Source organism: Cupressus sempervirens, chromosome 7 (assembly GCF_028749045.1).
Source record: "Cupressus sempervirens isolate cs-2001-9-10 chromosome 7, ASM2874904v1, whole genome shotgun sequence".
Classification (NCBI taxonomy): Eukaryota; Viridiplantae; Streptophyta; class Pinopsida; order Cupressales; family Cupressaceae; genus Cupressus; species Cupressus sempervirens.
Window position 1 is genome coordinate 866,457,025 of NC_143124.1, and position 14,301 is coordinate 866,471,325.

At 34.1% G+C, this 14,301-nt stretch overlaps 1 protein-coding gene across 1 annotated transcript; it reads left to right on the top strand.

Moving 5' to 3' along the window:
• Positions 1–2,861: 2,861 nt before the first annotated feature.
• Positions 2,862–6,415, top strand: LOC149550212 (transcription factor MYB93-like). The gene is made up of 3 exons (XM_089794445.1): positions 2,862–3,003; positions 5,010–5,139; positions 5,764–6,415. Exons 1-3 carry the CDS (start codon positions 2,862–2,864, stop codon positions 6,413–6,415), a joined length of 924 nt encoding a protein of 307 aa, XP_089650571.1.
• The last annotated feature ends 7,886 nt before the right edge of the window (positions 6,416–14,301 follow it).

The window sequence follows — 14,301 nt, forward strand, 5'->3', positions numbered from 1 at the left end:
TCTTCTATGGTCATGACCAAATTGTCATAGTTATGAGGTAAACTCCTCAATATATTATCCACTATCCTTTGCTCTTGATAGTCTTCTCCATTTGACTTCATTTGATTAATCACATTGGAGGTCCTTGAACTGAAATCTGCAACTGATTCATTTTCCTTCATCTGAAAGTTCTCAAACTCCCTCTTTATATTCTATAGCTTTACTGTACGCACTTTATCAATCCCCTTGAAGTTTGTCTCAAGGATATCCCAAGCTTCCTTTGCATAATTTGCTACTTCAATCTTTGGAAAAGCAGTTTCTGTCATTGTTGCTTCAATAAGACTTAATGCCTTAGCATCCTTCCTCCTTGACTCTCTCAAATGAGTCTTTTGTGCATTTGTGAGAGCAGCATACTGAGTTGGGTTTGTCACATCATTGAATCCATTAACTAAAAACTCCCATAAATCATTAGCAACCATAACAGTTTTCATCTTCTTTGCCCATGTGTCATAATTCTGTCTATTAAATGATGGTGGCTACTGCCATATCTTTCCTGCATCTCCTGCCATGATGAATATCCCAAAAAAACAAATGTCCTAACTCACTATGGATGTGGGGCCTCAAAGCTCTGATACCATGTGAGAAAATTATGAAATTAAATTAAAACTGACAACTCTAAAAAAAATATATATGCTTGGAAAATACTATTATCGAGTGCCAAAATTTGCTCGGTAACTTAAGAAACTAAGTGGTAGGAGAGTGCTGAGTGAACTCGGCAAATGAAGAGAAACTTGATAGATGAAGAATCAACTCGGTAAATGAAGAACTCGTAGACACTGGATACCGAGTGAGCTTGGTAGTGTGGATGTTGAGTGAACTCAGTAGCCACATGAGGGTGGAGCTCGGTACATGAAGATATTGAGTGAACTTGGTGGACACTGCAAAGATAAAACTTTTGACAAGACTTAATTGAGTGAAGATATATTACATGATCAACTTTCACCATTAAAACCAGAGAGCCAGAACTTGAAGTTTCCAAATAAACTTGTCAAATGCAATGAAACAAGGAAAGAGCAATAGATTCAAGTATGCCTGCTTGCTTTCTATTTAACTTTGATTAAATCATTACAAAAATTTGGGAGCATTTGGCTTCAACCCTAAACTTTCAAATTGGAAAACTTTAAACTTTAAACTTCAAACTTACAGCTCTAATGGCTGCATACTACATTTCCCAGAGCAATCACTGCTTCAATAGGTCAAAACAAACAATGAAATATGAACTTACAGAATGCCACAAAGAAAGCACATGCAACTACAGTCATAGAATAAGCTTCCTCTGTCTCTGCAACAACCAGATCTACTGATTACTTCCTTTCCACTTCTGAGCTGCTCTGCAACTTCTTTTGCTATGTTGAACTCTCTCTGTCTCTCTATATGGTCAAATGGAATAGAACATTCCTTTTTGTCTTCTGCCAAAAATGTTTTCCCCCTCATTTGCAAATTTGAAAACTCACCTACCCATAATAAATTTTTTGAACGTTCAGGGATGGTAGGTGGGCATTTGGCTCTAGGGAGAAGCAACCAACTGCAATTAATATTCCAACAAGTCAAGCTATCATTCAACATCCACACCATAATGCTCCTCACAAACGTCACTTGTAAATTATCACATTTAAACTCGACTACTTCTAATGTTTCTTGTGTCTTCCATCCAAATCAGCACCTGCGTCAGCCTATTTAACTGTAATAACCTAATCCAAATACAACAATCTTTATAAACAATCTATTCAACAAGTTAACTTCATGTTCTCTCATACACCATATAATACATCATGTTATTGCCTGTGAATATTTTGGTCTATATTACCACTCATTTCAATTTCAACTTCAACGTAAAAAATTACAGCTACCACTCTTGATTAACCATTTACCATTTTCAAAATTAAATAGTCCCCATTCACTAAGCATCGTAGAGACAAAAGCCAAGTCAGTTGTGAAAGAGAGAGAAGTTTATTATAATGCACATATTTCGACAGACATATAAAAATGGACAAAAACTGAAATTCATGACTATGAAAAGAAAGGGACATGGGCTGGTCTACACTAATTTCTTTTCGTGAAAGCAAACATTTAAATGAAGCTTCTCCCACACACAGTTACTTTGAATTGGTTGAATGGTCTTAAAAACATTACGAGCGAGCTTCTTGACATGCTTCCCACAGTATAAAACGAAAAATAAATTTCTTCCACGAAATATGGAAGATGTTTCTCAGTAGAAACTCACATTCTTCTCATTAAATATAATAGCATTGGTACTTCATTTTTCTTTCCTTCAGACTCAAGAAAACAATATTCTTGTTGTGAAGAGGACGCTAACAATGGTCAACTATCTATAAACTATAAAACCACCCACCAAACATTAATAAAGAAAGGAAAGAAGGAAATGAAAGAAACGGTGGATATCCATTTAAATCTTGCGAAGTTATATTGTTAGTTCGATACATCAGCAGTGTTAGTTTTAGCAGTACCGAGGGCTGGATAGTTAATGCCCTTTAAAGCCTTCATAGATGACCCATCTCTTGCAATAAAGCAAAATATTATTGTGAGCATTCTCATTATTCAAATCTCATTTTCTTGTAATCTCGTTTTTCGCTTTTGTGGTCTTATCCATTGTCCGAATTCCATCTTCTTGGAGAGGAAATTTAGGGTTTAAATGGGTCATTTTCAGATCATTAAATTTTACAAAGCTTAAGTGCATATGGAGTTTCTCTTAGATCCATTTAGTAATCGTAATTATATCTATGGCCTGTGTACTGATAACTTTATAGCAACTATTATGAGAAAGTCAATTTTGAAAAATTGAATTGAATTTGCGGGAAGATATGGTGCGAAGTGTAGCTTGTTGCAGTGAGAGTGAGAGGGAAGTGAAGAAGGGGCCATGGAGTCAAGATGAGGACCAAAAACTTGTCCGATACATAAACGAGCATGGCCATGGTAATTGGAAAAAGTTGCCTCAGAACGCAGGTAGGTTTCTATTCTTACACTGACTTAGCTAATGGAGGATGATCATGGAAACAAATTGAACATATTTTGGTCAGACTTCAAGACATGTGGACCTTTGATAATTTGGTAGATTGCTGAATTTTACATAATTAGTTAGCACCTAATAATATTAGGTGCGATAGCTGAGAAGGATATATATATATATATATATATATATATATATATATATATATATATATATATATATATATATATATATATAATTTTATCTTTTGATCTAATATTTTTAATTCATAATATGTAAATTTAAAAATTAAAATTTGATATTTTTTGTTATGTTTTTCTTATCATATTATTAATATTTATATCGGGATTAAATTTTGTTTATTTTGGATTCTTATTCTATATTGTAAATTAAGAGAGTAGAAAACTTGGATTATTTCTTATTTCTTATAATAGAAAACAGAGATATATTTCCATATCTCTATTTTCAATCAATTATAATTCAATGTTTAATAAGTATTAAATCTATAATTAATATTTTGTTGTTGTATTTATATTATTCTAAATTTTATTGGAAACTCTTCAAAGATAATTGTTGTGGCATTAAGTAATATTGTCTCTTAATTGTTTTTAGCATATATTATATTCTAAATCAATAATATAACAATAATGATATTATGTAAAATGATCTATATTGGATTTCAATTATCATGTATAAACACTCTAACATATTATATGTATATGATGTCAAATAAGAAATGTCTACTCAAGTCACATCATTTAATTGATATTTTTACCTCTTAAAGCTTAATCCATATATCAAGTAATATTTTTAATCATTCAAAATGTCCAATAGGTATGCACAGGAGATTGAATAATTCTCTAGTACATAATTTGAGACAACCCTACTTTCATTTCTACTCCTCAAAATGTCAAAATGTATTTTTATAGTTCTTTATATAATAATATGATGTAAACTTGTAACATTTTTCATCAAATGTTCTATGGGCCTATTCTAAAAATTAGTACTTTATTAATAGATCTATGATTTTTACTTTATGAACTTATAAAATTTTCAAATCCTATATGCCATTTTATTTATTAAACTATGAGAACAAATAGTACACTAACTACTATAAATAGATCATTTTATAAAATATCTTAATGTGAAAGTAAATAAACATCTCAATTTTTATTCCTTTTCATACAAAGGCTAGTAGTAAATATTCTTAGCAAAAGATATTTTATTACAATATACATAAATTATTATAGATTTTTTGCTCTTAATATTGGTTGTGATATTATTAGGTTAGATCATAGTATTAGAAAGACTTCTTTTGAAAGCTTTTTAAAGATCATATGAAACTTGGTGTCCCTTGGTCTGACCATTATTTCTTGTATTAATTAGGCTACAATTAATATTAGGTATGTGCTAGGATTGACATTAGATATCAATCTTTAAAAAAATTAATAACATTATTTTAATTTTTTAATAATAATAATAAATAAGCTTAATAAACAAATTTATATGACCATTTTTTAATGTATTTTTTCATGCTACTTGATTTAGAAAAACTATAAATATTAGATTTACAATTAAAATATTAAAATATAATTGAATTAAAAATTATCTTAAATAAATTTTATATGTAAATAAATTATTTTACATACAATTTTTGTATTTTTTATTTTTTTGTTGTTGTCCACTTGGTCTGATTTTTGTGGTGGCCCGTTTTATTTGGCTCACAGCCAAGTTAGAAGTTCTTAGTTTGTTGTTTTAGCTTGATACTTACTGTTTGTTCTGATTTTGTTTGATAGACTTCACTTCTAGTGACCTTATTCTGTTCTGTTTAAACTTCACCTTACAATTTTATATTATTATATAAGTTGAAACTTAGTGGCCATGTAGATTAAAATATAACGCAAATCATTATATCTGAGTTTGCATTTATATGTTATCCATTCTCTGTTTATATATAAAGTATACATAGTGATGCAATCTAATCGTTTGAATCTATGCGCAGGCCTGCTGAGATGTGGCAAGAGTTGCAGGCTACGGTGGACAAACTATTTGCAACCCAATTTAAAGCGAGGGAAGTTTACCTCTTCGGAAGAAGAAATAATATTGTTCTATCACGATAAGCTTGGGAACAAGTAATTACTGAGTCACTCCTTTAGTAATTTATATACAAATCCTCTTTTGATTTCTGTTTGGCACTCGACGAAACTGCATTGTCAAAGATCTTTTGTCCTGTGGTCTTATATTATCGGATAATTATATGTATAAATATATGAGGAAATTTATAAGTGACAGCAAATCAAATTATGAAATTGTTATCAGGATTCAATTGTATAGTTCTTGAGTCAACACAATTTATATCTCATGAGAATGAATGAACACTTAGTATCAATTGGATCTAGGTAATGTTCATAGAGGTGAAGCACTGAGACTTCTAGGGAGGTCACCCATCTCAGTACAGTCCAACTCTAGTACGAGTATTGTAAAGTAGGGAACTCCATAGTTAAAGCACACTTAAATTGTACTAGTACTGGGCGGGTGCCCTCCCAAAAAGACTTGGAGCTTTACCTCTATGAACTTCACCTAGATCCATTGTTTACTAAGTATTCCATTCATTCTCATGACATACGAGTTAGTATGAACCATTCGTCATGAAACATAGATCAATAAATTTAACTCAATAACTACACAATTAAATTCTGATAACAATATCACAATAATACAAAATTATTCTCATATTGATATATTATTTTGTTTAGGTGGTCAGAAATTGCAAGGCAACTACCAGGACGAACAGACAACGATATAAAAAATCATTGGAATACCCGTCTAAAGAGAAGATCCAAAGAAAACACAATACACGATCCTTATTCTCCTGCAAAATCTTTATACTTTGCCTATCTTGAGGTGGAAGCGAGAATAGGAAGGCTTTTGATGAACCTTGCTGCCACTGGGAATACCTTTTCCAGCTGTGCATTCCAAAGCACTGAGATAGCAGCAAATTTTGTGGGTGAAAAGCAAGATGAACAGCTGCCGTCAAATAATCTTCAGAATTTTGGTGAAGGTTTTCTCCAAGACAATGAATCGTTTTCAACAGGCTTTAATGCTGAATTTCTTAATCAAATTAGCAATAATACTTGTTTTCCAGCAGAATATGAATCTGATTCACTTCTCAGTTTGGTTTCAAGTTCATGCAACTGGAATGATGAAGCAGCCTCAGACATTTCTTCTACTCCTGTAGTAAATTATAGTGACGCCTATGCAGGATCAATTTCACAGGAGAAATGGGTTGATTTAATAGAGCTTTCTGGTAACTCCATTGAAGCAGTGGAAACTACAGCATCAAGGGATTTCATGAATATAGACGATGAAGAATACTGGAGACATATTGTAAGCATAGCAAATAGTTGATCTACAGAAATTGAATATATCATCACACACCATGATAGGCTTCTCTATCTCCTTTGATTTATAGATTTGAATACTGTGATGGTCTGGCATCTAACGTAATTAGTATGTAGTGATTAGTTTTGGAGAACTGGATACCTTGATGAATTATATGCGCCAAGAAATTGATAGCTCTCTCAAAAGTACATAAATGATTGGTTAAAGGATTTTGAATATGATCTATATTTGAAAATGGTCTGGCCTATCTTAAAATTTAGAAAATGTGTATTACATATATTTGTGTGGCCTTAGATGCGTATATTATGTTTGTTCTAAACATACGCTTTTATGTATGCACATGTTTGCATGTTGATATCTACTCGTATATAAAATGTCGTATATAAAAAAATGTGTACTGATAATTGAAAGCGGAAATTTTATTATTATCTTTATTATTATTGTAATTTATAGTAAAATTAGATAAAATTATATATATAAATGTAAAAATATATAAAATAAGAGTTGTATACAGCTGGAGTCTTTATCTATGGTGGGAGAGAGGAGAAAGCATTTGCAATCAGTATATTCATGGCTTTACTTTGAGATGAACTTTTATTGTTTTAATAACAAATTCTTTACATTTTAAGACATCACTTGCTTAGCTATTGTTTTTTATCTTTTTGGAAAAAGAGATGTAAAACCTTATTAAGACAGAAAGAAATACAACAAGGAGCTCGATCTTGAGCAACAAGTTCATCAAATTCTTGCACCATCTCAAAGGGAAGTTCCCCCTTATCCATAACATTCCAGCCCAAAACATGACTAGAAGCCCATTTGGCTAAACAATTAGCAGCTCTAGTCCATTCATGAGGAATATAAGTAAACCTAATAAACTTAAAAGAGGTATAAAAAAGAATAATCTGATTAACAACAGTGGCCAGCTGCCAACTAACATTTTCAAGCTCCTACGAGCAAAGCAAGTTCACCACCGCTTGGGAATCAGACTTAATGATAATCTTGGTCCATCCCCACAAGCAACATTGTTCCACAACCTATAAAATAGTCTAAGCCTCCATGAGATTGTTAGTGTAATCACCATTATGTACTGAGAAAAAGAATTTAACATCACCATAACTACAATGATCCACTACCCCAATACCAACAAGGCCTAGATTCCCTTGGGAAGAACCATCGGTGTTAATTTTTAGAACTCCATGAGGAGGAGGAGTCCAATGCCCATTTTGTTTCTTTTTACCTTTCATTTGATGCCAATGCTGCCTGGACACTCTTGAAAACCTTTGAGCTGTAACCCCATCCTAAAGATGAAAATTGAGGTGATTGGATATAGCAAGATCACCTAGATCCATACCCCCATCTAGTGCACACTTCACTTGAATAGTTTCCTGAAGAGAATGTGAGATCTTCCACCAAATATGCATAGCACCAAGCTAAACATCTTGGAGGATTCGACGATTCCTCTCTAGCTAGCTATGCCAGAACATGAATGATGGGCCAAAAATCTAAGCAACATGGATAGGAGAAGACATGGATGGAGCACTACTCAAGTAGGCCTAGAATTCAAGCAAAGAGGAAGAATGCCTATAGGAACAACCCCAAGCACTCAATGAAAGGTGCCATAACTGAGTAGAATAGGAGCAATGGAAGAACAAATGGGAGATAGACTCGTCCCCATTACCACACAAAAAACAATAAGAGGGGCCCTAATATCCACATTTACAAAGATTATCCCATGTAAGATAGTGGTTGTGATCCACTAGCCATAGGAAAAAATTGCACTTGAACCAAGAAACTTTATTCCAAACTTGCTTCCACTAAGGGACCTCAGCACCCCCAAATAGTTGTCTAGTTATCTCCTGATACCCAATAGAGACATGATATTTGCTAGACAAGGTACCTCTCCCCAAGCTAGAACATTAGGTCCTAGGAAAGAGGAACACTCTATAGAGGCTAGAATCTGAGAAAACTCCTGACAATCCACGTCTATGCCTCCAAGAGACCAGTTAGAAGAATGCTTCCATCTGTAACCAACAACAGGCCCCAATTGATAAGGATTCTTGTAATGAGCCACTTTATCCCATCTAGTGCCATGAAAAGAATCACAAAGATTCTAAAGATGAGGCTACATGGATAATATGGATGGAAATCCATCCCAAGTATCAAACAAAAACAAAGCCTCAGAACCTCCCTTACATATCTAGAACAAACCTCTCTTGACTAACACTACACCAATCTTTAGAGTATGTCAGACCATTGAGCCATGACCTTCAAGAGGAAGTGCAAAAATAGAGCAAGGATCAGCACCATGAAAATATTTATGAGTGATAATACAAGCCCAAAGTTGATGTTGTCGAGAGCACCATTGCCAATAAAGCTTAGCAGTCAATGCTTGACTACTCAAGATAGCTAATCAAAGACCAAGACCTCCCTCCTTTTTAGGCCTACAAATAGTCTCCCAGCTAATCAAGCTCCATTAAGTGCTATACAAATAACCACCACAAAGGAATTACTAAGAAAGAACATCAAACTCCTTGAGAAAATAAATAAGAGTAGCCTAAACCATGCTTCTATAAGTAGAAAGAGCTTGGATAACAGATTGAAGAAGAGTAACCCGAGCAACAGTATAGAGCCATGCATGAGTCCAATGATTTACCTTATCTTGAAACTTAGTAATGAAAATTTTCCAGAAGAGATGTAGCTACCTAGAAAAAGTAATAGGGATGACAAGATAGGTCAAAGCAAGTGACCTAATATGAAACCATGTGATACCAACAATCCTGTGCTGAATAGAATTAGGAGTGTTAAAAAAGTAAATAGAAGATTTGTGCTCATTAACTTTTTGGCTTGAAGCTACCAAATAAATGCCTAGAGTATGTCAAAAGGCTTCAACTTTCTTCATCCTAGCAAGACCTGCAAGAGCAGAATCATCAACAAATTGAAGGTGGGAAAGAGTAGGTAAACCATTACCCCACCATCACCCCTGAATAGAATTATGGGGCACCTGATACTTAATGAATCTACCCAAGCCCTCAGCCATGATGATGAATAGATATGGGGAGAGAGGGTCACCCTATCAGAGGTCTCTAGAGGCACCAAATAGCTAAAAGGGTTGACCATTAAGAAGAATAGAAAAGAGGTAGAAGTAACACAACTCATAGTCCAACTCACCTAGGGAGAGCTAAAGCCAAAAGTGAGAAGAATACTCCTTAGGAAGCTCCATTTAACTCTATCATAGGCCTTAGCCATATCTAGCTTAACAAACATCACTCTCTCCCTTGAAGTAGCCATATAATGGATAGCATTAGTAGCAATGACCACCCCATCCAAAATTTGTCTTCCAGTGACAAAACCACCTTGTTCTTTTGAGATAATAACGGGGAGCCACTTTTTAATTCTCTTAGAAATCAACTTAGTAATAACTTTGTAAACCACATTACATAAGGCAATTGGTCTATAAAACTCCAATTGATTAGCACCCTCTCTCTTTGGAATAAGAGTTAAGAAAGTAGAATTCAATGCTTGAAGCATTTTCTTGCTAGAATAGGATTCCTTAACCACGTCCAACAAATCATGATTAATGATGTCCCAAAATTCTTTAAAGAACTCAACTAGAAAGCCATTAGGACTAGGACCCTTCTCCTTAGGCATGCGAAAGACCACCTCCCCAAACTCTTCCAAAGATATTGGTCGCATGAGATAATCATTCATTTCTTGAGTGATAAGGGAAGGAATACATGACAAAATAATATTTTCTTCATTATCTATAGGAGGAGAGTCCTCAGAGAAGAGGGTAGAAAAGTACAAAGTAGCCTCCTAGAACAAAGCTAGCAAGGAAGTTAGTTGGATATGTTGATAATTAAGAAAATAAGAGATATTGGTTTGATTCTAGCAAGATTGCACCATTTTATGGAAAAATGTAGTGTTTCAATCACCTTCCTAGAACCAATCAACTCTAGCCTTTTGCTTCTTAAAATTTTCCTCTTGAATTTCCCATTCTTCTAGAGCTCTAGAAGCAAGAGATTCAACCCTTCCAAGATCCTCTGAGAAACCTTGATCTCTAATTTTCCTTGTGATGACATTAAGATCTTCCTAAGAAAGCCTCTTCATAAAGTGAAGGTTCCCAAGCCATTGTCTATTCCATATCCTGAGTTACCTTTTAACATAGTGAAGCCTTTTAGAAAATGAGAACATAGCAGTACCATATGTAGGAGTTCCATCTTTCCACCAATATAAAATAAAATCATGAAGAGAGGAGTCATGAAGCCACATCAAATGGAACTTAAAAGGAGGATGCTTTGGAATACAGGCCCCAATAGAAAAAAAAATGATTGGCCAATGATCAAAACCCCTCAAATCTAGGTTTCCAAAGAGAGAGTAATGGTGCCATGAACCCATAAACAAGAAACAAGAAATATGTCTAGACATTCTGACATATCATAGAGACCATTAGAAGGCTTAACATCAGAGAGATGCAAAAGTGATATGTGTTGCCGAAGAAGAGTAGAAGAAGGCCCAAATCTAGCCAAACCACCTTGCTTCTCCTCCATACTTAAAATTGATTTGCAGTCCCCTACTAACACCCAAGGATGAAAAGGATGGAAATTTATAACATATTGAATACGCCTCCAAAGTTCCTCCTCTCCAACAAGATCAATAGGCATATACACATTAGTAATCATGATTACCTCTCCTTATTCTAAAGCAGAAGCAACCATAGAGAGAACTAAGTGAGATGAAACCCAGCCAAGGGGAGAAATTTTTTCTGGATCCCAAAAGATATCTAAACAACTAGTACTGCCCATAGCCCCAACATATTGGCATTTCCCATGAGTCCAAATACTAGAGGCATGTTGGACCATAGACTCCACATAGAACTTAGTCTCTTGGATACAAAAAATATCAAGAGAATGATCAACCACTAGATTATGAATAGCCTTTTGTCTAGGGATTCTATTCAACCCCCTAACATTCCATTAGAGAATAATCATCATTAAGTAGAATGGGGAAAATGAGCATCCAATGGTTTCATTGAGCCGAGCTCTATCAATATATCTATTTCTTTTTGACACAGTTTATTACTTTCATTATTTTGACATAACTTGTAAGATTTATAAGACATCATTGAAATTTAAAATAATACTAATAAATTATTATAGTATTATATCAATAAATGGACAACTATGGTTTGCATTATCATCTCAATATGTGGTAAAAGAAAAATATTTTCCCTTTATACTCCTACCACTTAAACACAACATTTAATTAGCACCTACATCATAGAGGCAAAAATAAATGCATTATGATACTTTGTTTCCATATTAGGGAGTTAAATTATTATCAAATAAAATATAGCATATATGAGATGGTCAATTACAAATTGTAATGATTGGATAGAGTTCAATAACTTAAGAAAATCTACAAAAAATTACTTTACATAGAAACTTCACAAAGGAAAGTTAAACATATGGTTTCCTAGGCTATAATTTATGACTTAAGCACATGGTAGTTCCTAGATTATAAAAGATAGCTTCAATGCGTAGAAATTGAAGGCACGAATGATCAACCAAGCTCTACAACCATTGTATATTGATGTTGGTGCTTGGCATTTGTGGACTGCCTAATTTGCTGTTCTTGTTTATTAACTGGTTAGTGTAGGTGGAATCCTTGGCTTCTACAGACTATGTTCACACCCGTCTTACCCCTAGCCTTATCTCAAGGAGTCTGAGAAATTATTTGGCTTTTCTAGGAGCTTCCCCACTTAGGCTTGTTCCCTAGGGTGTAAATCATATTGGAAAATGGTGGAATGGGATCATAGTGGGGCAGAGTAAAAGAACAAAGGATACCTCCCAAAGGTGTTTATGGGTTTGGAGGGACATAAATATTCCTCCCAAACTCTTTGGCTGAATTCATCACTTCTTCATACAAAATTTTATTGGTAGGGAGGTTCTAATCTTTTAGACCATCGATTGAGATGGTAAGGAAATAGAGTACCCATTGGAAATTAAAAGGTTTGTACTACCGAAATGAATCTTCCTATTTAATTTTTACTCAAGAGATTGATGTCAATTTTGTGTTAGCAAGGTCATGGATATATGGTAAGCATGGCCTCCTACAACCGAGATGGAACCCTGGCTTTGACCCAATGACAAATTTTTAGTATTTGGCTCCAGTCTAGGTTAGGCTCTAAGGGCCTCCCATGGATTTTTGGGATGAAAAGGTTCTAAAGGAAATAGGAAATTCCTTTGGGCATTTCTTCATAGAGTCGATTTCAGATTGGTGTTTGCCAGGCTCTTAATAAATATTTATATTAACCAACCCCTACTCGCCTTCATCTCCCTCAACTTGAAGTAGGGTAATGGAACCCAAAAGTTGATTTACAAGAATGCAACCTCATTTTGTCAAAACTAATTAAAGTTTGGGAACCTATACCCAGAGTGTAAATCTTATGCTCAAAAGTACCAAGAAAATATCTCATCCCTAGGGATATCCTATTGACATTAAGGTCAATTTTTCTATTAGTGACTTAAGACTTAGTTAGTTGATTCCATTGCTACTGAGCTCTACATTTGCTACTGAGCTTACCAAACTTCTAGCACTGTTAAGCAAGCGTTTTAGTTACTACCGAGCTAATCAATTAGATTACATATCATGATGCATTTCACAGTATCTCTTGAGCATCTGAGATAGTTTATAGTATTACCCAAGCATAGCAGGGTCTACCAAGATTTCTAGCACAAGTGATGAAGATCTTAGTGTTGACCAAGCTTTGTAGTGTTAACCAAGTATATTAGTGTCTACCAAGTTCGTATTGTTAACAAAGTGAACTTAGCGTTGATTGAGCCATATAGTGTTAACCAAGTAATTTAGTATTTACCATGTTTCTTAGTGTTCACTAAGTCATACAATTATGACCAAGTTCCTACTACTGAAAGTGATCAGTAATGATCGAGCTTCTATGTCAACTAAGTGCTAGAGTCTATCAAGTGTCAATAGTGTTTCTTGAGTGTTAGAATATTACTAAGTTGTCTTTAGAAACTGAGTTACAACAGTGGTCCGACTTTGTTGATTATTTGTATGAATTTAGTATTTGAGTTGACTCCAAAAGATAATTAAGTGGATTGGTATATATGTAATACATTGTATCATATCCAAAAGAATGTATAAATATGTGAACAAGTAAGAAGCAAATGAGTGTGAACTAAAGAAGGCTACAAGAAATATGAGGAAAAAAAGAGATTTGTCTATCATAGTCAGGTGATCATTGTAATTCAAGAAATGTCATTCAAAAATCAAAGTTGTAGATGAAAAATCAATCATTGGTTCATTCTACTGATGGAGAAAAATCAAGAAGGAAACTTCAGCTTGGATAAGATGAAGATGAATTTGAATAGATAATATTTCATAAGACTACCCCTACCTTTACAAAAGGATTAAAATGATTAGTAGAAGGAGGTGGCATGTCATAGTTCAAGTCTCTTTGGTATGATACTAGGAGTGTAGAGGAGATGAAACAAATGGAGGATGCTCTAGTGGGAAAAATGGCAAAATGGAAATACTCTTAGGATGAGCTAAAAGATCAAGTTCTTGATGTAATTCTCATGGAAGTTGCACCAGCATGGGAAAATACAATAAATTTTGCAAGATACATTAGAAAATAGACCTTTGGACAACTCATGTCAAGTCTCAGTAATAAAGAGCTAAATAAATCATTTGAGGAGAATGAAATAGTATTGAGTCAATTGTGAAGCTCAACACCATAGCATGGAAGAACATCTATGGGATGCACAAACCCAATGATCAAGTTATGTAGATTGGTGACAAGAATGATGATGAAATTAATGATATTGATAATGTTGATGCTAAAAATAAAGAATATCAAGAAGTTGTAGCAA

Coding starts and splice junctions, on each gene's coding strand:
- LOC149550212 (XM_089794445.1), top strand. CDS start 2,862: ATGGTGCGAAGTGTAGCTTGTTGCAGTGAGAGTGAGAGGGAAGTGAAG. Junction 3,004..5,009: donor AAAGTTGCCTCAGAACGCAG/GTAGGTTTCTAT, acceptor ATCTATGCGCAG/GCCTGCTGAGATGTGGCAAG. Junction 5,140..5,763: donor CACGATAAGCTTGGGAACAA/GTAATTACTGAG, acceptor TATTTTGTTTAG/GTGGTCAGAAATTGCAAGGC.